The sequence below is a fragment of the Seriola lalandi genome, unplaced genomic scaffold, assembly GCF_002814215.2.
Source record: "Seriola lalandi dorsalis isolate HSWRI2012SDOR001 ecotype SW California unplaced genomic scaffold, Sedor1 jcf7180002054850, whole genome shotgun sequence".
Lineage (NCBI taxonomy): Eukaryota > Metazoa > Chordata > Actinopteri > Carangiformes > Carangidae > Seriola > Seriola lalandi.
Window position 1 is genome coordinate 1,781,197 of NW_019525403.1, and position 25,643 is coordinate 1,806,839.

The 25,643-nt window shown below is 40.0% G+C and overlaps 1 protein-coding gene across 1 annotated transcript in view; it reads left to right on the plus strand.

Annotated features, from left to right (window-relative positions):
* The window catches only part of dmd (dystrophin), a 289,183-nt gene that overhangs the window by 122,513 nt on the left and 141,027 nt on the right, over window positions 1-25,643 (plus strand). Inside the window, exons 9-16 of the mRNA XM_087179530.1 lie at window positions 687-883; window positions 9,798-9,926; window positions 12,955-13,050; window positions 13,399-13,497; window positions 15,291-15,472; window positions 17,221-17,371; window positions 20,524-20,643; window positions 24,103-24,204. Coding sequence (XP_087035656.1) covers window positions 687-883; window positions 9,798-9,926; window positions 12,955-13,050; window positions 13,399-13,497; window positions 15,291-15,472; window positions 17,221-17,371; window positions 20,524-20,643; window positions 24,103-24,204 — 1,076 coding nt within the window. The remainder of the gene's footprint in view (window positions 1-686; window positions 884-9,797; window positions 9,927-12,954; window positions 13,051-13,398; window positions 13,498-15,290; window positions 15,473-17,220; window positions 17,372-20,523; window positions 20,644-24,102; window positions 24,205-25,643) is intronic.

Consider the following 25,643-nt stretch of genomic DNA (forward strand, 5'->3'; position numbering starts at 1 on the left):
AGCTGCTGTGCCGTCGCCATCTTGGCAGTGCTTGACTCCGCCTACCTCTCAGCTAATCCAAATATGGGCAAAGAGGTGGCAACTGTGCCTTTTGTATCGTTAGCACAGCTGAGCGTCTGGGTGTTTTGCTCAAAGGTTAACCAAGACTATTTCTTACGGGCTAATTAGCTGTTGAACAAGCTAAGCTAACAAGCCAGATATGATATATATGTATAGATATATACAGACACTGACGCCAACTATTTAGTGGTTACGAATAAATAGAATGATACTAGAATTTCCTCATGTTCTGTTCTGCCATATTATTTGTCCAAAAAAATAATATCATATATGAATTCTTCCAAAAGGCTCCGACACGACAAACACAGAGGAAAGGTCATGTTCAGTGACTTGAATTAGCTCCGGTGACACTGAGAAGAAGACTGACACCACTTTCACTTGAATGGGAAAGTGGTCTCAGACTTTTGAACCCTGTAAGAAAACATGAAAAAAGTGAAACAGAAAACATGATGGTGTAAGAAGTAATATGGAGAAATTAAAATGAAGGTATTTTTCCCACAAAAGGATGATGTAACTCTACAGTGTTTAAACATGACGATCATTTTATTAGTCACAAAGAGTCTGTCTGTAAAAACAGTTTTATAATATCTTGTTAATTTTCTTCATTTTCTCTTCCTGCTCCTCAGATGTGGCAGTGCCTCACCCTGACAAGAAGAGTGTCATCATGTACGTGACGTCGCTCTTCCAGGTGCTTCCCCAAAGCGTTTCCATGGAAGCCATCAAAGAGGTGGAGACGCTGCCACGGGCGACCCCAGCCAGCATCACCCGGGTGACGACAGAGGAGCACTACCAGATCCAGACCCAGCAGCGCTTCTCCCAGCAGGTTAGACACACACACACACATACACACACACGGCTATTGTCTCACGTAAATAACATCATTACATTACACATCAGCTGAATTTCCAAAATGTACGCGTTCCGAGTGCTGCGCTGCAGTTTGAATCAAGACATCACGGAGGAAGAGGTCATCCAGCTCATACTGAACAATATATAGCCACATTTCGCGAGCCAGCTGTGGACCAGTGGTGTAAAAGCTGTGGATGCTCTGGTAAAGGTTAGACCAGCAATAAGAAGAGGACAGAGAGAAACAACTCAAACCAGACCAAATCCCTCTGCTGGTGTTTCTAAGTGTCTCTGCTAGAAAAAGGGAAAACATTCCTCTCCACCAATGTATGCTGTCCCATACCTGTTGCCAAGGGCTCCTAAGGCTGGTGACCTGTAAACAGTATGAAACACTGCTAGTTTGCCTCTACTACTGCTACCAGTTCAAATCACCCCGGCTCGGAACTGCCATCCCATCAGTGAAGGGGGAGACGCAGATAAAAACGCCAAAAACAGAAGCGACAGTAACAAACATCTGGTCTGGTCAGTAGCATCTGTGTCATAAAGTATTTATCCTCTCAAATAGGCTTCCTGCCCCCTCTCCAACACACACACACACACACACACACACACACACGCAGATACTGACACATTTGGAGTTACTACATTCCCTCTACGAACACCGAGAGCTCTTTTGAGTTAAGACAAGACACTCTTGCGTCTCCCCATAAAAAGAAAAGGTTAAGAGCCTCATAAACTTACACAACTCAAGTTCACTTAAAGTAGTAATATTATAAGTAGTTAAAGATCTATTTAGAAATGATCATAACCCTTTGAGGCAGTAAAATAAGATGCTTCAGGTTTCTACCAGCCGGTAAATATGTGTTATTAGTTATAGTAACTACATTTGTGTTGATTCTTGGTGTTAGGTTGCTGTTTTGTGCAATAATGCCAGACAACGGTCCTTGGAGGAGCACAGTGGCTGAGCGGGAGCATAAGGCTGAATGATTGAGTTCAAGTAGATGGAGCAGACCTAGAAGCCACTATGAAGGCAGCATTAGTGACTGGATTTGATTGAAGTGGCCGTGGGTAGCCAGTGTGCAGTGTTTCAAACTGGTTTTAAAATCAGTTTTAAAATCCATCACAGATACAGATGAGAACAGAAAACACTCTTATTCCTTTCATGTCATTACTCTTCAATCCACCACTGAGCTCCAGCTGCACCACGGTTCCCTCCAACAGCGGCACATCTGAAACACATTTAGCTGTCAGCTAACGGACACTCATGTCTGTCACTGCTGTTTCCACGGTAACACATGTGGGACTGACATGACTGCCATCATGGGAACTACGGTAGTTGAGTACTGACAGTACCTGTACGGCGATGTTTGTCAATGTGTCCATGCCATGGGGTGTAACTGTTACCATGACAGCTTAGTGCTGTTTTGATAGTAAGCTGCCATGGTTTATTTCCCATGAGCCTCTGCTCTGCATGCAATGTGTCTATGTTCAGCTATCCTCGTGGTCTTCAGAGCTCCTTTTTCACATTTACATTACACTGCTTTGACGCTGAAGCAGCGCCCACACCAAATAATAATATTAAAGTAGACTCTATAGTATTGCATATTATCCAGCTAAATGACCACAGATGTTTGTACACTGCATATTATCAGCTCCGGAACAGGATTATCTAACCCATTTACAAAATGAGTTTGCACTCCTGCTAAGTATCAACACTCCCGTCCTGCTATCCTGCCAGCCCCCCTCTTCACCAAGATTGTGGTGAAACTCCCAGCACGCCTCCCTTTGTTGAAGTATCTGAGTGAAACTGAAAGGATGAAAGGAACTGAGGGGACATTTCAGAGCAGGGCTCTGAAATGTCCTCCGAGTTGTCTTAAATCAGAGCTGTATGACAGCAGCACCAAGATTAATAATGGAGGGTTGGGTAACAACATAACTCTGAAGACACTTGATGTCCACATCCCTACAAGCAGTAAAGAAACATCAGGGACAGATTTTGACTTCCCTCTATTGCTGTAGTTCTGAAAAATGAAATGAAGGTGTTAATCAGCAACCACACAGGCTCATAAGCGTGGTTAAGAGGATTCTGAGTAACACTGTTCAGATTCTACTCTTTAATGATAAATTGGATAATGAACAGTTTGATAGTTCACTTACTTCACATTTTTACCACAAACTGAGAGCAGGATTCCCAGAGGAACCGGCAGTGAGGAGGTAATCACATGATCACATTTTAATCACGAGACATGATTAAGAGAACTACGGCACATTTATGGCAAATGTTATGATTATATCAGCAGACTATCTGGCACACAGAGGAAACATTTATACATAATTATATACCACAATATAACTTTTCAGCTTTACTGCTCCTGAAGTTGCATCAGACAGAAACCTTAAGGTCTCTCTGGTTTGCAGTAAAGACGTTGGGAACTTTGACTCGTCATGAATTTATTTTCTCTATGGCAGCAATCTACATTAGCAACATGAGGCTGCAAACAACACATAATAACACTGTTAAAGACCATAGATACACTTATACTCTCTCTATTCAGAAAGAATATCTAATGTTATGGCCGCATTATTGTTAAATCCTCAGATATAAAACAACACCCACTTTTTCAGGCCTAATTTCCAGAAGGAAAATATTATCTTATATTTGGTTTCCATGGTATCTTTTTTCTCTAGGGCCGTAGAAAGGTTATTTTCTGTTAATTCATCGTAGGGGCTGCACCTTAATCTTATACTGATTGGGGGGAAATCTTCAGTTTGTTAAAGTATGTCTAGTGAAATACTATCTACATCAAAATCTACCTTCTTGCAAAATATTGTTATGCAAACTAAAAAGTCTTAAAACAAGTGAGTTGACACATTATTGACACAAGGTAATGATTGTAATATATACAATGGAGAACAAAAGTCTGAGAACACTTTCCCAGAATGTGAATCGGGTTTCAAAAGGTTAGCCAGACAGATAGGTTTTTAATTTTATGCCTTTTAAACAGATTATTTTACTCTGACGTAATTAATAGATATATAAGATATACATCTAGATTAAATATGTGATTTAAAGGAAGCATAACTATATCAAATACCAAATTCCACCAGGGTCAGTTACAGCTGTGCTATTCTGTTAAGCTAGACTAGTTATCTTTAAAAGGGCTATACTACTAATCTCTCCATCATGGTTGGATTTAGCCACTGCCTCACTTATGTAGGTTAACACACAGGATTACAGCAGTAAAATGTTGGAACATCAAAAAGATTGATTTTTCAGTTACAGGTTACAGGAAGGAAAGAGTATAGGTTAGCTTTAGCTAAGAGTAGCTGTGGCTATCTGACTTCATAGTTAGCTCTGTTACTTGAAGCTGCCTGGTCAGTAAACCCAGTGTCTTGCTATTTTTGTAGTTACTGCAAACTGAAGATGTACTTTCATTGGAAATGATGCATTTGTATGACTGGTGTTAATTTCATTTTGACCAAATGTGTAGCCTAATGTCAGTTTTGACAAGTTTTGAAAGTGAGTCTATGTTATGAGGCCGCAAGTGACAAGTGCAAGATCATAGCAAATGCTAAACTGTAGTACAATAGCAAATGAAGTGTAAACTGCCTTGGTAACCAATAAATTACCTAATGTTAGCTAACATTAACCATGTATGGTAGTAGTCATACCAGACCAATCTGTGTATTCGATTGTAACAGGAACCTTGAGGCTGAAAAAGACTTGAGTAAAGTATTAGCTGTAAAATAGGAACACAACATCAGTATATAGATAAAGTGATGTAGAAATACTTGTTTTTAATCGGTGTACTTCTCAGTCAGCTCTCACTGTATTAACAAACTTAAGACTTGGAAGCAGCAGAGCGTCTTCTGGCATGACAAGTAAGAGTCCCACAGGAATAGAACTTAAGTAATTACCCTCTTAAGATCTTGTGCACATGAAGCAGAATGGTTTATGTTCCCAAACCCTATTTTGAAATGAAACTGCATCTGAAAAGTCAGCATCTATGTAATCACCTTCCATCTGTCCATTCATCCACTCATCCATCCATTTTGCAGTCACACACTCAGGTTAGAGTCCCAGAGGCAGCACGGCAAACAGATGTGTTTTTCCTTGCCAACATCCTCCTGTTTGGTCCTATCCCCAAAGACCTGCCGACCAAAGGCATGCTGGGAGATGTAGGCATATGGCTGCTTTCAGCGAAAATGAGCAGCAGACACGCAGTATCTCATTCTCTCAGTCACCACCTAAAATTTGTGAGTGTCGGAATGAAAATTGAGACAGAAACTTTTAGATAATGTAGCGTCGCAAATGACATCTACCAGCTGTGACCTTTTGAGCTGAGTTAAACTGAGGTCAGTGCCATGCTGTCTCGCCAAGGCAGGATGGAGTGAGCTTGCTGGAGTAATGGCTGGTAATATTATTATCTCACTCCGTTTAATAGCCACTTCAACCCCCCTCTATCGGCTCTGTGTCTGAGAGTGGAGAGAAAATGCAGGATTTTTGCTTCTGGGAATCAGACAGAGTAAGAAAGAAGGACAGAAAGAAAGAAAAATGGAAAGGTAAGATGTGGATTTAGAAGAAAAGAAGCAGGGGAGTGTAAAGATATATAACAATGTACAGAAAGATGAAGAGGTGGTGGGGGGTGAATAGAGCAATGAAGCAGATGAATAAGGAGTGCAAGAACAAGTCAGATGGCGATAAAGCCTGAGACAGAGAAGAAAGACGGGAGGGAAAAAAGAGTTACTGACAGAGGCGATTATCTGCCTCCTGCCTCATCTGTCATCAACAGTGGCACTGTCACCACCTCCCTACATCCACACCACACCACCACCACCACCACCACCCAGGACTCAGCAAGGAGAGGAAGGAGGAAAAATGACTAAATCCAAAGTTTAAGACTAGTCAAATTTTCTGTGACATTATCTGAGGTGGCTTGATGCACTGAAACACCGCTCATCTGGAGCTCAGAGCAAGTGAACATATATATATATATTTGCCAGGAACTGTTTGATCCGGAGCTGGGTCGCTTCCGACTGTCTGCTCTTTACAGCAGGAAAAACACCTAATCGACCTTGACAGAGAGAAAGGGGAAAACAGCGAGGAGTGAAACAGAAACGGAAGACAGACAGAGAAACAATGACAGGTGAAGACAAGACGACGATTTTGAGGGGGGTGTGACGTGGTGGAGAGGTTAACTTGGTTTTTAGTGATGCTGTTTTTAGAAGAGGCAGCATGGCAGAGTCAAACAAGAGAGAGAATCATGTCCATCCCAAACAAGAACTGACACTTGATCAGATTGACTGAGTGATTTAAAATCTTTCACTATGCACACACTCAAACTCGAAGTAATGATGCTGTTACACTTACTCAAACACAAAATCACAAAAGCAAACACACTCGAGGCAACAGCTCCGTTTAGCTAATTACTTATTTTAAGTTTCTCTTTTCTCGGCGAGCAGAAAACTAACAACCACTTGAAAGTGGTCTCAGACTTTGGACCCCACTGTGTATGCAAATACTGTCTTAGCTTGGTGGTCATATTCTGCTTTAAAGACCTTATTGCTTTTGTGATATTTGCAGCAGTAACAAGATGAACATAAAAAAGTGGAAACAGTCGACAGCTACCAGCGGCTAATTTTGTGTCTATGCAGGCTGTGGTACTACAGCTCAGTATAAACAGGAACAAGCTGAATAAAGTTGGAGTTCAAACTACCCCAGTATTCCCCTCATATTGATAACACAAATATTAGAGTTGATTTAATACTTAATGCGTTAAATGGGTGGAATAGAGCGGCTGAAAGTCTCTGCTTCTCTGAAGATAAACTACAATCATTAGAAATGGATAGTAATGGAAGCAGGCGGCCGTCCTTCTGCGAGCTCTTAATTATTTCATTGGCTTTATGGTTTTCTGTGCTTTCTTATACTCATTTACTTGTATTAGAAAGAGGCAGGAACAGGAGGAAGCAAGTGTTAAGTTAATGTGTGCTGCATGGCTGAGATGGCAGCCATTAGGAAAGACAATACAAAGCTGGCTATATTTTTTTGGGTATTCACTTGAAGTTATAGTAAACACTTATTTTATCATTTCAAATATTTGAAAATAATACATCAAGCATGCCGACTTTGAATTAAGCTTAGCGGCTGGTGGGGCGTACACCAGTGCCTTCTATTGACTGGCCACCACTGGCTGTATATAAAGATGGACGACATGTCTTCACTTCCTCCCACTGTACAAAAATGATACCTAAATATCCCTGATATGAGTGCTGCCATTTTGCATTCATTTGGATTTTGCGCAGTAGTGATCAGGGAGTGGAGCTGTGGCATTCAAGGTCCCTCCAAACCCACCCACTCCACCCAATCACAAGTCAGTCACAGCTGTCAATCATGGCGTTACACTCCCTTTTTATAGCATCAAATAATGAATTTAACCCAAACTTATCAGCAAAAACAACATTTAAACGTACATCGCAAAATTTAATTGATGTGTATTTAGATTTGTCAGTTTGGCCCATTTCCCATTCGCTATCACAGAGGGGGCGGGGTTTATGAGCTTTAATGCAGCCAGCCACCAGGGTGTTATGTCGTCCATTTTTATACACTTTCATTGTTTTTACCAGAGGTGGTCTATTTCTATCAACTGTGATTTTAATTCATAATACTTAGGTGAGTTCTCTTAACTTGGTTAATCCCGTTCCCAGTCTTTATTCTAAGCTGAGATAATTGACAACTGGCACTAGCTCCATAATTAGTTTACAGCATCAATCAGCAAGGAAGCAAATCGATGTATTTCCCAAAATAATAAGCTATTCCTTTAAATTACTAAGCTCTGTTTAACACTTTGATTGTTGACCACAATTTTAATTTTAATTTAAAGAAATCTTCAAATACTTTTCAATATTATGACTAGATTTTAATCATTTTAAAAAAAGAGTCAACTAATCAGAGCTTTGTAGGCAGGTTCTTGTCATATTCCTACAAAGCTACATACACGATTACAGCAGTAACAACTTTTAATCTCTAAAATTCAGCTCTGAGTAACTTACCACAAATTCTGGCTCAAACAAAAGAACATTATTTGGAATCCCAGTAAAGTTCAGCTGACTTTTTATTTGAAACCATATTCCTGTCAGTGTTGTAATAGTAAATACTTAATGAGATCTAATGAAACTAGAAATCTTGTTTGCTAGACAATAAATAAAAGATGCTGATAAAACGCTGAGGACTGCACTTTCACAGGGCTGCTACTTAGTTTGGGATAAATGTGACTGAGTGAGCGTGAAGCAGGAAGTTGATACTGTACAACCAGGAGAGAAAACAGAGGTTAAAACAGGCGACTTTCAGACAGATGTAGAGTCCGTCAGGAGAACTGCCGGTGTCTGGGTGGGTGTGGTGGATGAACTGGACACAGGGTTGTTGAATAGGAGGTGATCACAACAGCATCCGCTTTGACGCTGTGCTGCGACTGTCTGTTTTTCATTCTGTCCACATGCACATCTGTTCTCTCTGTGTCTGCCTCTCTCTCATGTCTGCTTATATACCGCTGGGTTTCCATCCAAAGATGTTTTTGCAAATTCTGAAGCATTAAATTTGAAAACTACAATTTCTTCTTTCTTTCTCTAATAAGTATTTGGTTATTACTAATTTATGTACTTTACACTTTTACTCCATTACATTTCAGCAGGAAATATGTTGCATTTTACAAAAAGGTATTGCTTTTTACTGACTACTTTAACTTGACAGTTAGAATCACTACTTGTTTTTCAGATCATATCAATTAAAAGAAAAAAGCAAGGCATAGTTATTTTTTAAGTCAACACAGTAAGAATATTTTACATTTTTCATAACGTCAGTGCAGAAGCCGACCCTGTTGTTCTGGTTTCATGATGCAGGCGTTTATTTCGAGAAAGTTTTATTTTAGAATTACAACTCAATTATAGACGGATAGGTCCTGGGGGTTTTATATATAGTTTAATTAAAACTGAGTCCACCTTCTTAACCAGCTACAGCAGTAAGATTCTACTGACACATGAATTCATCAGTAACAATAACACAAGTAGAGCAGAGTCATAAAGTCAGCCAACTTGGTTGCTATGGCTAGCTAGCATTAGCTACTTTAAGCTGTTGGTCATACCAGACCAAGTGAGGCTGTTGGAGCAAATGTATGTATTGAAAAAAAAAAAGTGTTTTATTGCTTATAAATTCAACTTTTCATTCGTAAAAGAAAGAATGTTATTTCGTATGTCAATCAAAAGTGATTTGATAAGCGTTTTCTTTCAGTTAACGATTCATCTTAATTAAAATAATTCATACAGTGACTGGGGATTTTGGAAATGTTGTGTCTAAGTGTCGGCCCTGTAGAATATAACAGGCCTAGGGCATTAGTTTGTTGCCGAGTTTGTTTTCATCTTCAGAGAGCATTTACAAAATTTGCTGAAATGAAAGTAAACAGCGATTTGCCCAGTATTAATTTCTGAGACTTTCTATTTCTCTCATAAATGTGTTTTCTGGTGACGGAAATGCACCTAATCTGTATTTAATTTTTTTTCTATGCTCTTTTCAAAGTTCAACTAAAATTAGCTTGACATTTGGATGGAAACAGAGCTTATGTGTGATTATTCATGTTTCTTTTTTTCTCCTCTTTTCTGCTTCTCTCTCTCTCGCCTTTTTCATCATCACTTGCTCCTCGTGCACTCCTGCTTTTTCTTTCCTTCTTCATTTCCTGCCTTTTTCTCCCTCTGTATAATTTGGCTTTCGGATCTTTTGCTCTCTATGTTTTGCATTCTTTCGCTTCTCTTCCTTACTCTCCTCGTCTCTTCTCTGGCCTCCTGCCAATTCTTCCTCCCTCTTCCCTCTGTCCTGCTCCGTCTCTCTGTCTCTCTCTCAGATCACAGTGAGTGTGGCTCAGGGGCGAGTGCGGAGCCCCTCCCCTCAGCATCGCTATAAAAGCTATGCCTACACCCAGGCTGCCTATGTCAAGTCGCCCGAGCAAAAGAGGAGGCGTTTTACTGATCAGGTCCGTGTCTCTCTAACACTCCATCGCAAAACGTCCATCTGTCTGTGCGTGTTCTGGCTGCACACTTATTGCTTTGTCTGCTCTTGTTTGTCTGTGTCACTGCGACAAAAAATGTCCATCATAAGTCCTCCGACAGGGTGGGTTAATCACTTCTGTGACTTTTGTGCTTGCTTCGAAGAATTTTTCTCACTGAACATGTTTTATTATTTGATTCTCTCGTTGTTCCTGCGATAAGTGAAAACGCAGGAGAGCGATGAAGGAAAATAATATTCTCAAACTGAAAATGAAGCAACAGGACTTGCTGAGTTGGACATTTTTGCATTGTACCTGTCAGTCCCATGGTGTTTTAATTTGATTTAAGGTTTGAAATGTATTTTCCTTTTAATATTTGTTTTAACGATTCATGGACAGGAGTGATACTAATTATGTTTATCGGGTCTGTTTCTTTTAATTAGCAGTGATACTCACAGTCAATGTCAGACAATAGACAATGTCAGTGAGCAACACTATGAATCAACATTTGGCAAACTTTTTATTATGCCAACTTTCATTCTTGTGTCTAGTCAATGAGCTTAGCTTAGTATGAAGACTAGAAGGAGGGGAGAACAGCTGATATGACTAACACACCTACAGCACCTCTCACTAATTAACAGTTTCTCTTTTGTTTAATTCATACTCAATCAGAAGTGTAAAAACACAAATCTAACTGCTGCAAAAAAAATAGGAAATAGATAGTTGCTAATCCATACTAAAAGTTGCTCTGTACATCATCACCTTTCCAAACACAAACCAACTTGAAAATGTTTCCTCCCTCTTCCTCGACATGTCAGAATGTTCAAAGCCATCAGCCTGCACTGCGTGACTAAATGTGGCTCCTAATTTGCTCCGACTCGGGTGGACCGTATTCAGAGACTGTGTCAGATATTTAACGTACCAGCAGGGTGCTCGACTTAACTTGGCTGGCACCTAAAGGCATCACAATAAGAGGAGATAATCTGTCAGATAAGCTGTATTCAAGCACTCCCGCTGTTCTCTCAAATGCAGAACGTATCAGACAAAACCCCCTTTCAATGTGAAAATGTGAGTTGACATTTTACTTTACATTGGCCTCAGTCGAACATACAGTGGCTTCGGAAAGTATTCAGACCCCTTCACTTTTTGTAAATTTGTAAATTGTAAATTGATTCAACATCAATCTGCCTTTATAAAACCATCTCTAAAGATTGGCGTGTTCCCAAGAGCACAATCAATAATACTGAAGCTGAAGAAGTTTGGAACAAACACAACTCTTTCTAGAGTCGACTGTCTGGCCAAGAAGGGCCTTGGTCAGGGAGGTGACCAAGAACCCAACGGTCACTCTAACGGAGCTCCACAAGTCCTCTGCAGAGATTAGAGAGCACTCCATCAGGAGTGGCGAGACAGAAGCCACTATGGCAGCCTGCTTGGAGTGTGCCAAAAAGCAATTAACAGAGTCAGAGCATGAAGAAAAAGATTCTCTGGTCTGATGAGACAATAATTGAACTCACTGGATGGAACTCCAAGCGCGTGGTGGTGCCAGCATCATGCTATGGGGCTTCTTAGTGGCAGAGACTGGGAGACTGGTCAGAGCGGAAGGAGGGACGAATGGAGCCAAATACAGAGAGGTCCAGCCAATACAACAAATCTTTGACATGTCCTTGTCCAGCCAAAGCCCAGACTTAAACCCAACAGAGCATCTGTGGAGAGACCTGAAGACGACAGTTCACAGACATTTCCCATCTAATCTGATGGAGCTCCAGAGGATCTGCCAGGAAGAATGAGATAAACTGCCCAAATCCAGGTGTGCAAAGGTTGTAGAGACTCACTAAGACAAGGTGAAGCTGAGGCTAAAGGGACTTCTACAGAGGAGATTTCAGTTTTTTGTTTTCCTTGTCCTCCTCTCTCTGGAGTTTTCATGGAGTTTCTATGTTCTCTTCATGCCTGTGTGGGTTTCCTCCAGGTTGTTCAGCTTCCTCCCACAATCCAAAGACATGCAGGTTAATCAGCGACTCTACAAAATTACCTGTAGGTGTGTCTCTATATGTCAGCCCTGTGTTAGACTGATGATCTGTCCAGGGTGTATCCCGCCCTCAGCCTAAAAGAACAAGCTGTATGGCTAATAAATGAACAAAAAAAATAATTTCAGTTGTTAAAAACATGTTTTTATGTTGTTATCATGGGTTATTGAGTATAGGCCAATGGGGAATTTACAATGATAGGTGTGCAAAAAGTGAAGGGGTCTGAATACTTTATGAAGCCACAGTGTTGCGATACGGACAAGAAAGTGCATAAAGGTCAAATTTGATCATTTGTTTTATTTTTGAATGTATTACAAGCTGTAAACTGTCAGGACACGTTTCTGAGTCTCTGCCATCAAACAAGACTGAACACATTTGTGCCACAAAACAGGTATAAAGAGGGAGAGAGAGAGAGAGAGAGAGAGAGACAAAGAGAGTGGCACTGACTGCGGCTGGACAGTTATCAGCACTGTGGATGGGCCTTGTATATCTTTTCAGAACCTTATTACCAGAGAGAAGAATAGAGCGAGAGGAGGAGCGCGAAGTCGAGATAAAAAGAGAGAAGTTGTTAGTGTCCAGATCAGTAGCGGGTACACAAAGAGAGATATGGAGAAAGAGAGAGAGAGAGAGAGGAAGAGCGAGAGAGCAAGACCCAAAGAGAATGAGGACAAGTTGTTAAGGTTGGACAAAGGCCAGAATTGCTTGTCTGCACCAGTAATGGCCAACACTAACAGGCCTCTCTTCATCTCTCTCCACCTCCTCTGACTACCACCTTTCTTTCATGCTGCCTTTTTTTCTGCTCATCTCCCTGCGCCCTTTTCTAACTTTTAACATGCTCTCTATTTCCTTGTTTCATCTCCTCCTTCCTTTCCTTCCTTCCTTCCCTCAACTTCTCCACACCCTTTCTAAACCTGACACCTTTCATTCCTCTTTCACTCCTCATATCACTCTTCACTATCACTCCCGTTATCTTCCATCCTTTCCCTCTACAGTTCCTGACTCCAAGCCAGGAGGAGCTGCAGCGGGGCCTCAGTCCTCTCCCTCCAGGCTCCACCAGCCTGGAGAGCTACCAGGCTGCACTGGAGGAGGTAAGGTGGTGATACAGAGCGTCACATATCTTATATTTAAATTATGTTTGAAAGATAGGTTTGCTGGTTACACGTATTTTGGTTTATTATTTTTTCGGGTTGTCTGGCCAATCGTCGGTCATTCTTGTGAACACGATATCGAGGGAATCCCTTTGAACCACACTGTTGTAGTGACCAGCTGTTGTGACCAAAAAGAAATATACTAGACACTGTATTTGTGAGCTGTTCAAGAATCACATCTTCAGTAAAGAGTAAGGAAGTCACAAAGTATTGAGAATGTAAGAAAAACAGAGAATATTGTCAGTCTTATCCTTTAAATGTATGTTCATTTCAACTCTGAATGTGAAGGTGTTGACGTGGCTGCTGTCAGCTGAAGATGGGCTCCAGGCCCAGCCGTCCATCTCCAACCATGTGGAGGAGGTGAAGGAGCAGTTCCACACACACGAGGTAAGACCTGGAGCAGTGACGCTGTGATCACAACAAGGTGACAGCAATTAGTTATACCATCAGGAAATTGTTCATTTTTTATTTCTTAGCATTTCATTTCTTCTCATCAGTGCATGCAATATTCATTTGATACGAGTTTAGATTTTTTTAGTTCATACTGCTAAAATTTATGAAACCAACAATCTAAATTAAGTTCAGTGAACAACAGATTGGTAGTTGTTTTAACTCACAAATGGTTGTAAAAATTCTCACTACTCAATTTGTTGTGTATCGGCAATGTAACGCTGAAGACAAAGATGTTTCAGTTTTTTTTGTTTGTTTTTTTTTTTACATAAAACTGGCGATTTTCTTAGTTTTTCCCAACTTATTATTTTCTACTAGACATCAGAAAACATTAGTCAAAGCTTTCTTTGTTTGTGACTCCAAATCTTTGAGTAGAAACAAAACCTGAGTTTGTGTCACAGTATTTATGCCAATATGTCTTAAATATTTTATGCCAATATAGTGTATATTGTCAAGCTAAATTGACCACATCGAAATTCTTAGCATATACAGTATTTCAGTGGCTGTTTGGCTTCACTAATGGTTGTAAAAATGAAGTGGGAACAGAAGTTCTCTTGAATGGGAAAGTGGTTTACAAATTTGCTATGATCATTTTTTTTGCATTTCTTGTTCAGCCAAATGAATACTTTGTATTGAGCAATTTTATCCTGAACACATAATGTTTGCCTCTTTTACATAAAACTGCCAGATTTTCTCGCAGTCAGTAAACATTAGTAGCATCAGATTTAAAGGTTTGTTAGAGCGACTATTTCTTTATTTGTGTAACTTCATTTTACAAGCAGTTTTTCTAACTCATACCTTAACTCTTTAATTTCAAATGAATGTTTGCCAACTTCCTGTTCATTAACATGACCACTTTAACAATTAAAGGGCCACGATACTGATTTTATACATGAAGTTCAGTTTACTTGTCATGGGGAGTTCTACTTAGCCTCTGACATAAGATGTATGGATTCATCTGTGGTTCTGGTTGAGCTTTCCAAACTTTGAAAAAAAATGTACTCTAATGACATCATAGTGATGTCATCTGGGTTATCTCAGCTTTGGTTTGGAGACTACACATTTAAGAATAAGCCTACGTTACAAACTGAATGGTTGGCAGGCTATACAAAGATAGTCTCCTGAAAGATGCACTTGACAACTGCATTATGGGAATTATAAGAACAAGTGGTTTTTAGATTGACACATACTAGAGACTAATCTAACAACTTCATGGAAGTGTGCGACTAATTGCTGATAAAAAAAACATGTTGGCAGGGAAAAGATAAATAATACTACAAGATGTTAATTGTATACTAAGATGTTAAATATGTTAATATCATAGTTTCTTGTAGTGGTAACAGAGCAGGAATAATTTGCTTCCTTTGGTAAAGAAAGTGTCTTTGAATGCACGGGGCTAATCCAGCACTGAGCAGCTGTGTTGAAGCTTAAACTCTGATGGATGTGGACTTGCACGAACACTGGCTTACTATCGACTTTTATTCTCTTAAAATTAAATTAACCCTGATTGTTTCTCCGTGTGAGACCCTGGAAGGATCATATATGAGTTAAGTGCTCAGAGGAAATGGATCAAGCACTAAGGTGAGAGGTGGAAATATATTTTGAGAGCAGTTATTGAATGAAGAAGGGTCATTCAGTGGGAGTAGTACTGCGAGCTACTTCACTTCTTTTGAAGGGTACATTAGACAAAATGAGGGGAATAATTGTGAAATATGTGTGTCTCTCACCAGGGGTACATGGTCGAGCTGACGACACACCAGGGCAGCGTGGGGCGGGTCCTCCGCGCCGGCGCCGCCCTGCTGGGGGAGGGGAACCTGACTGAGGAGGAGGACTCAGAGGTCAGAGAGCAGATGAACCTCCTGAACTCCCGGTGGGAGCACCTGAGAGTGGCTAGCATGGAGAGACAGAGCAGGTACATGCACAAAACAAAAGATATAATAAAAAAGTGAGAAATGAAATGGTTCAATAAACTAATAATAAGAACAACAACAGAAACAGAAAACAGACAAGGACCGAATCCTTTTTCATGACTTTTCACTCAAAAAGTCAAGATGGCCGCCATTGCTGGTATTGAGATCCATGACTTTGTACAGTTTGGTGCAGATACAGTTAATGATGGAGGGAATGTTTGCATTAGCATTTCATTCAACATGCAACCAATGAGACAGTTCATACAGCTGTGGAGTCGTGTGAATTGTATAATATTGACGTCATCATTTCACACACAGCTGTACAGTGTAAGGATTAAAGACAACAGATAAACAATGTTACACTTGAGAACAAATGATGACAGACAAAAACAACAACAAAAACAACAACAGAAAAAAACAGCGTGTGTGTGTTTCTATATACTTGTAGGAAGAATGTAGTAATTATAACAATATATAATAATTAAGAGTAGAAAAATATCATAATATATATAATAGTGTTAAATAATATAATAGTGATATTATGACTGATTATGAATATAATATGTATTATTTATATATTTGACATAATATAATAATTTAAAGTTATCATTATATTATAATAATATAATATATATACAATAAAGTTATGTTAAATGATGAGAGGGGAGATCAGGTTGAGCTATTGTAGAGGTGAGCAACAGGCCTCCAACCCCCTCAGGCAACGCGACCCACTCTCTTCTGTGAATGAGGTGGATTCATAAAGCCCTGGGATAAGTTAAAACATTCTCAACGTCTTCGCCTGAGGTGACTTTATGTCTATCTGCGACCACATATGTCTTTCTACTGGCTTTATATGCAGTGTGCCTATAGGAGTGACTCTTGCCATGAGCCAAGTCCAAAATATCATCTGAAAAATGAAAATCTGGTTGCTCCCATTTAGTTCTAATGGATTGCTTTAGGGAGCTACTTATGTGTGTAGGTTTTAAAGACAGAAGTGAGTCAACAGGGTTATGTAGAGGTAGTAGATATAAGGTGTTGCACAAAAAGCCTGATTGATGTTGATTTGGAGAAAGATGGAGGTGATTGTTCAACAACACTAGACAAGCAGAGAATGTTAACAACTAATTGATAAAAGTGAAAGGCAGGTAAAGCCATGGCCATGTTTGCAGTATGGAAACATGTATGTTTGCCATGTTAAATATTGTATATGATGAAACAACAGGGTCAAGATTTAGGAAGACAATAAGCAGGAGACATGGAAAATGATGCACACACATATCCAGTGTAAATTTGATAGAATAGCACAGGCCAAGATGATTTTATTATTATATTACATCTCTATCTTAATTTGGGGCTCTGAATAAAGTTTAATCTCTTTTTACACAGTGAATGGAGATCCCCACAGTAGCCCACAAAGAACAGCAGCCTCTAATTAAAGTGAATCAAATGATAACTGACACAGAGCCAGATTTAATTAACTGTTGAGCTATCTTCTTTGATAATCTTGTTGATTTAAGCACAAGGCCATGCAGACGTGGCCTGGACTACCAAATACCACTTATACAAGACAGCAAAGGTCTGTTGTAATTGAGTGGTGAATGTAAGAACACGATAGGTGCCTTTGACCAGTCAAATCAGCGGCAACCAGACCTTCATCTGCCCTCCTCAACTGTTTCTGAGCACCACTCTAGTTATGTTAAATGGTATCAACATGTGATTGACAGCTCGCTGAAATTTCTCTCCCTCCCAGACTCCATGAAGTCCTGATGGAACTGCAGCACCAGCAGCTGCAGCAGCTCACAGATTGGTTGGACGTGACAGAGGCCCGGATTAAGAGGATGGGGGCTCAACCTATGGGTCCAGACCTGGAGGATGTCAAGCACCAAGTGGAAGAGCACAAGGTGGGTGGGCAGCTGCTGGCCTGGGCCCTGCTCTTAAAACATGGCTGAACTAATCTAGACAAACATGTTGTTTTCAAGCTAAAACTAAACTTAAACTTCCCCAAATCCAATAATAGGCAGGACAGAGCTGCTAACATTACCACACTCTGGTAGCATCCAGGACTGCAGGGCGTTTATTTAATGTAACCTGTAACCTCACAAACTAGTTACTGTAGTTAATGATGCTGCTCAGCTAGCTGTCCTAGCATGCTAACACTAGCTTAGTCCATTTTTTAACACTCAGGCTCTTTTGATTTGATTAAAAAAGACAGCAGCCTCAACACACGTATGCAGTGCCTTGTTACAGTTGCTAGTTTAGGTTTAATGTTAGATGAAGTTAATTTGAGTAACTGTTACTTTGAAATAAGAAACATGAGTAAAGAGTCAAAACCATGATCAGCGTTCAGTGCTGTATGTGGTGGGAATGTGGGGAAGCCTCCCAGCATGAACTGGGGTAACAGACCCATGGACATAACACTCATTTTGTTTGTGTTCCTGCATTTTTACTGGTGTTATTAGGTTCTGCATTGTTCTCCACAGTGGTTCCACACTTCCATTGCTGTTAGAAATGAGTTAGATTAGATAAATTGATTGCTTTAATATACAGTATATACAGTCAAATGACAAATCTCTACCATCACCATCATCATCATCATTATCGTTAAATGCTGTTTCCTATTTGTCTGTCTCAGTAACCTACATGTTGTCAAGGTATCTCCAGAGTGTTTACCTCTCGTTTTGGTTTACATATCTGGGTGACAACATGGAAGAGGGTATTTCAACACCAGTGTGTTTGAAAGAAATCACACTAAAGCTGCCTAAGAGTCTCAGCTGCCTCATGTTAAGGGAGTGAACCAATTAGTAAGAAGTGAGAATATATAATTATGTCAGTGAAAGGAAAACTGATGCCTTTTGCTTTGCCCTCACATACAGTATTCCATATGTTTTCATGCCAATAGAAGGAGAAGCATGTTAACCTTTTAGACAATAAGTACAGATGCAGAGCAGCAGCAGCAACTCAAAGTTCAGGTCTGAAAAACGAGTGAAAATGCAGCTGACATGCCCTCTGTGTGGACATGTCATTATGCAGGCCAACCACAGCTCCAGGTCCTGCTGCGTCTCCAATCTAATTAAGTATTTTGTTTATGCTAGAGATGAAAAGCCTCCTGCAACAAAAGATCCACACAGACATCTCTATGGATATGACAGAAATAAAGCTTTTATAGAAATAAATTGTACTATATAAATATTATAGGCCCCTGACCCCTCAGGCGTGTGGGTCTATGCCCAGTAGCCTTGTTCAATAATTCATCCATGAAAGGTCCTCATTGTTTGAAAGGGCCAAAATAAAATAAAGTAAGGACAAAATGTGGTTTGGACTGATGCACATTCAGCTGTTTGCTCATCTTCATCATACTTTCTTTTAGCATTGACTTTATGTCCTTATTATGTATCATAATGTTCCAGTAGCACCCTGTTAACTTAATGTTCTGTTCTAGTGATCTATATATACTGTATATATGTGTTTTATTATTATTACATTTTTATTACACTTACTATTCAACAATTTGAACATTTGGTCATTTCATTTGCTGTAGAAGCTCAACAGCAGCTACTGAATGGACCTTGTGATAAGATTGTTATGCCAACTGCTGTTTCCGAGGGCAGGAATAAACTTTCCTTCTCCACATAAATATAATTGACATCAGTGTGTTCAGCAGTGTGAGGCTTTGGTCTGCCTCCCATGTTAACCCCATGTGTTTATTTGGCAGTTTTACACATTTCTAATGATCTATTAAAAGCACCAGATTAGCCGACTGTCTTCAAATCTTTGTCAAACCCTTGATGATTTGATTTTGAGGCTTCACTTCCTTCTCACAGTAGGAGGCTCTCTCAGACTGGATTCAAAACAACACGCCTGCAGTGGCTCTGGCTAAGGCAACAGCAACATTTAGCCAACCTCACCTCATAGAAGTTCGCATAATTACATTCATTATTAAACACAGCAGTACACTGGGACCAATTTAGGACAACTATGACCAAATTTTACATTCTTTCTGTCTTTTACATCTGTGGTGGTTAGAGATTTGGTAGTTGGTGGTTTGTTTCTCTATTTGACAGATTAAAGAAAGGAAACTATAATAGTAACTGCTTTGGCTAAACTATAGGGGCCTGCACCAATAATTCAAAACAGTCCTCAGCAAGTTATATTCACTTTTGTCTAAAACATGTTAACGTCAGCTAACACCATGCTAGCTAACAGCAACCTTTGAACAACATGTTAAGATAATTCATGCGTTAACAGGTATGCTAACATGTTGAGGTAAATAGCTTGCTGCCAGAGCCAACACATTACCAAACGACAAACAGCACGTCAATGTAACTAGCATGTTAAGTTAACTAGCATGCTAAAAACATGTTGATGAAATTAGCATGCTGCCAGAGCCAGAAAATAACCAAACATCAAATGACACATCAAGGTAACTAGCCAATTAATTTGATTAGCGCATTATGTTAACAGACATGCTAACAACAAGGTAAGGTAACTAGCATGCTGCCAGAGCCTGCAAATAACCAAACAAAAAAATGACATGTCAAGGTAACTAGCATGTTAAGTTAATTAGCACGTTATGTTAACAGGCATGCTAACAATATATTAAGGTAACTAGCATGCTGCCAGAGCCAGCAAATAACCAAACAACAAATGTCAAGGTAACTAGCGTGTTAAGTTAACTAGCATGTTAACAATATTTTAAGCTACCTAGCATACTGCCTGAAGCACAGCTGCCCTAAATAAGATGAATATTTTGATGTGGTTTTTTTAGAAGAAAATATAAGGAAGTTGGAGCTTATCAAAAAGTGTCTGGAAGAAGACAGTTATAAATATGTGTATCAATGAAGACAACTGTCAATCTATAATCATAACTGTAACTGCTTGCTACCTAGTGTTAAGGGAATATGGTTGAAACATCACATTGTTGTGAACTCCCACAATGTTTATCTTCTATTGCTTCTGGCCACATTCTCTCTTTAATAGTTGGTGTGTGTATTTTTGTTGTACTATATTTATGTGTGTGTGTGTGTGTGGGTGTGTGTGTGTGTGTGTGTCACAGCTTCTGCAAGAGGATCTGGAGCTGGAGCAAGTGAGGGTGAACTCTTTAACCCACATGGTGGTGGTGGTGGACGAGAACAGTGGAGACAGTGCCACCGCCGCCTTGGAGAGCAAACTTCAGGTAAAAGCACACACACACACACACTCACACACACTAAAATCTGTGTTAAACATGCTCGCATTGCAAATACTTTGTTGAAACAAAAGAGCAATGTGAACATTTCATATTAAGACAAATACCTTGTGGGCCAATTTTCCTTTTTCTTTTTAAATATTTGTGGAGTGTTTCTCTCTCTCACTCTCTCTCTCTCTTTCTCTTTCTCTCTCTCTCTCTCTTCCACGCACTATCTCAGTTAAAGGGTGCAGCAGACTCCAGCATGGTTTCTCAGGGAAAATAGACTGAACAGATAGTTTTGTCTTTGGTGTTGTGCAGTAATTAGACCTTGGCAGGAAGATGTGCTTGTGCTCTGTGTGCGTGTGTGCGTGTGTGTGTGTGTGTGTGTGTGTGTGTGTGTGTGTGTGTGTGTGTGTGTGTGTGTGTGCGCTGTAGCTTTTCTGCTGATGTTGTTTACTCTATAAGTTATCATCACACAGACTCCAGCCAGGAGTCAGACTGTGCTGCCTGTTTGTGTGGTTAATTCTCCACGCTTGTCTTGGCCTATGATGTATGGGCCTTAGTTCCCCTTGTTAACCCACATACACTGCAAAGAATCAAACTAAAATCTATTAAAACAGCAGTTGCTGATTTTCACAACTTTCTAATGCACCAGCTGTAATGTCAACATGCTGCCTGGTGTTGATGTACCATCACACAGAGATTCAGTTGGGAGGTATCTCACTCTGAAATTGACAAGCGCGCTGGACAATGGATAAACAAGTAGACCAGCATCTGAACCACTTACTGACAAGCTGCAGGGCCATGCTGCTAGTGTATAACCTCAGACCTTGCTGTGCAGAGGGAGAAAGAAGAATCGTTGCATTAAGGATTTAGTTTTGTTAAGTACAGCTGGTTCACATGTGAAAGCACAGCAGACGAATCACAGTATTTTTGGATAGTAGATATGTGATTCAAACTTCTATTAAACCCATCTGCTGACTGTAAACTGCTCAGGAAGCCATCTTATAATCAATCTGTATAAGCAATATATATTATCTATATCATTTTGTAACCATGGTAACATGTATGCACATCAGCACATGACTGGGGATTTTCTCTGATCAATCACACTGTCAGCAGCAGTTAAAGTTGCATTGTGGTGAACTTGTAACCTACACCATGTATTCTAGAGTTCATTAAGTCCATTCAAAAGTGATCCCACACTAATACCCCGTGTAATGTTTCTGTACAAGACGCCTCTTTTTTCTCTTGTCATTGTCATGTCACCTCTTTATCATTATTCATAACATGCGGTTTATTTGTATCTAATAATACTAATAATAATCAGTCATACGTTGGTGAGCTCTTCTAAATACATCAGGTTCAGTCACTGGAACGTATTATTCATTCATTTATTTATTTTTGGCCCGTTTTGTCAGGCGTCCTTGGTCCAGTTGTTTGCTAGTCTCTGCGTAAATCTGAGGTTATAACATCTTTATTTTTAGTTTATATTGTGTTCACAAGGTGCTTTTTCCTAAATAAAGTTGGGATGAATCAGCTGACTTCATAAACTGACTGACACACTCTGGATGTTTAATGAGAACTTGGAGGCAACAGGAACGGGTCAATAGAGGCTCCTACCAGGTTAATCCAGTCATAATAAGGAGAAATACAGCATCTTTAATAGTGATCACAAACTACAGCCTTGGTGGTTGTGAAACATGCAGACTGGGCTGCATATGTCACAGTTTGAACCTGTGATGAAGAGCTGGCTCAGGGAAAATAGTAAGTTGATGCGAGGGGGGAAGGAAAAGTCAGGGTGATTTCTTCTATGGGAAGTTCAATCCATTATCTTCAGGGAAGATGCAAGCAAGCGAACCGAGGTAGATTTGTACAGAGCTGACGACGTACACAAAAGGGAAATTAAGAAATTTGGATAATTGAATGCAACTGAAACTCTTCCTCGGGGAAAAAGGTTTGTGGAAAAAAGTAGCTCCTCAAAGCTGAAAACTGAATCTCTTCCTCAACTTTACTCAGAAACGACTCACTACTGCTGCGAGTAGCTTGAATTATTCACCATGTCATAATAAGAAATTACAATGCAGAAAACATTGTTGTGCTGCATGGAAAGTATAATCACATCTAATGTCATTAAAAAACTAATGCAACTTCTCGTTTGACTTTCTTTTTAATGTTTGGAGGTGCAGTTTATTACTAAATACAAGATAAGAGAGATAAATAGATGAGTGGGAACATTGTGTGCCGGTGTGTAAAAATGCAGAAAGAAGGTGCCTTCCCTGGTTTCTTCACGCTGCTGAACTGTCACTTGATTAATTACAGGCTATTCATCTTAAGATTAACCTGCTGAGCCTCTCTCTCCACATCAGCCTTTACTCACTCACTTTTTTGCATCTCATTGTCTTTTCATTTCCTCTCCTCCCTCAGTGTCGCTCCCCCCTGTCTCTCTGTCACTGTGATGACTTTGTTCCGCAGACATACTGTGGGTTTTGCCTTTGCCGCTTAAATGGAATGGAGGAGTTAACAGCTAGCTGCCAATACAGTGGAGTCAGGAAGAATAAAGTTTAACAGCTCATAGCCTCTGTGTGTGTGTGTCAGTCAGTGCTCCCGCATGTTGTATTGCACGTATTGTGTTCATGTATGTGTGTATATCATACCACACTAAATATGAGCAAAAGACTTTCAATCAGCCTTTATTTTAACTTAGAAAGGTTTCTACCTCACTACTGCGTAATGATACTTTTCATGGAATCAAATAAGGATCCATAAGGATTTTAATCTAATAGGCAACTTTCACTGGATAGCTAAAATACCACTGACTTGAAAGCACTGAATTATTTCTTTAGCTCGGTAAAGTGGTTCATCCGTTAATACAAGGTTGGGAGCTCTATTTCCCAGCTCCCCCTGTCCACCTGTCAAAGGCAGCTCCTCCACTTATTGGTGTGTATGTGCTTGTGTGGGTGGTCGAATGAGAGCTTGTAATACAGCTTGGTAATAATCAACGACCTTGAATGCTGATGAATAATTATCTTAATGTGCATTCACTAGTTTTACATTGATGTAAAAACTGACAGTGACTTGAGACTTGATGTTGGAACTTTGAGTTCTCTCTGGAAATACAGTTTCAACAGGTCGGATATAGGTTGGATATAGAGATACTTTGCTCCTGTCACCTCTGAATTTCAGACCCTTCCACAATCATGATCAGCTCCCTCCCTCTGAGGGAAAGGGAATCAAACTGCATTTTTGGGAGCTAAAAGAAATTACACTGGAAAGTGAAAATGTGAATCCATTAGCCTTTGAGGCACCGTGATGGAACTTTTTAAATCCCCAAGGGGAAATAATTCAAAAGGAATTTGTGCTAATGTAGACATTAATAGATGATTTGTGTGTGTGTGTGTGTGTGTGTGTGTGTGTGTGTGTGTGTGTGTGTGTGTGTGTGTGTGTGTGCGTGTGCGCGCGCAGGTACTCGGTGATCGCTGGGCAGCCATTTGTAGATGGACAGAAGAACGCTGGATTCTGCTTCAGGAGATTTTACTGAAATGGCAGCACTTCACTAATGAACAGGTATGTGTGTGTGTCTGTCTGTGTGTGTGTGTGTGTGTGTGTGTCTGTGTGCGTGCGTGCGTGCACGTGTGTGTGGAGCTGAGACAGGCTGGCAGCAGCATTTGCTGCATGTATAATGAGATTAGATCATCCAGATCATGTCTACTCCCACAATCTTCAGGCTCTAAGAGAAATTTTAAACTAAAACCAAATCAACATTGTGTCATTTATCTCAGACAGATCCACTTAATTATGTACAAAATATAATGTATAATGATAGTAATGTGTGTATGGATGTGATGTATGAACGTGTTTGTGAATGGGTGAAAGTGGCATGTATTGTAAAGCACTTTGAGTGGTTGATAAGACCAGAAAAGTGCTTTATAAGTGCAGTCCATTTACATTGGTTTATGACCTAATACTTAACAAAACAAAATGACAGCTCCCATCAGCCTCAGCTGTACTTTGTATTAAGAGCTAATTAGCTAGGGTAAAATCTTCAGTCAGACCTTGGACACACACACATACGCACATAAAAAGAGGCTCCTATTTATCCTGATACTAAGCATTCTCTGTATTTTCAGAATGAACTCTTTAACCAGCAGCTTCATGTTGGATGTTCAGTAAAACAGAGAACACAGTGATGTCTGCTCCAACACCCACAACTGCCAATGCTCAGTTCACTGCAACAGTGCCACATCAACCACACACTTATTTAAAACTGAGTAAAACTCAGATCGTTCACACACTACAATCCTCTAGATTATTACATTGACAAGCAGCCAACCAGATGTGTTCACCAGCAGCAGCAGTAAGACACAGGTTTGGTTTAATGTGTGTTTCAGTGATGCTCTGTGTTTTTCTTTGGAGGCATTACAAATATTAGAGGGCACAAATTTCCAAGCGACAGTCAACACCACCTGCTTCCAACAAGAAACCACATTCAGAGAAAACCTTCAAGTGTCAGTAAACACAAGTACAGCTGGGGCTGATGGGAATGTCATTAGTTTTGCAGGTACTCTGTCATATCCCAAAGTATTGGATACATTTCCATTTTGACCTGATGACGGTACGAGAGCAAATGTCTGCTTTACATTTGTGGTTGAGACATTTCACTTTGACCCACACATGTCAGCCTCAGGGTGGCACTAGTAAAGTCAGGGTGTCACCAAAATCAGCAGGATTCTTCCTCTGGGGAACAGGAATGTCTGGACAATCTCTCATGCAATCCATCAAATAGTTGTAGTAGAGGGATTTTAGTTTGGACTGACTTACTGACTGTTGCTCCGGGGGTCATGCTGCTTTCATGTGGCTTGTAAAAATCGTAGATTTACACAGCACAACTTTGGCTATTGCATAAATATATATTTTAATAAAGATTATTGATTAGATGCTCTCCATGGCTTTCATAGGAGAAACAACTCTTATTTTGTTTGTCCTTTATCAGCATCTTTGCAGTT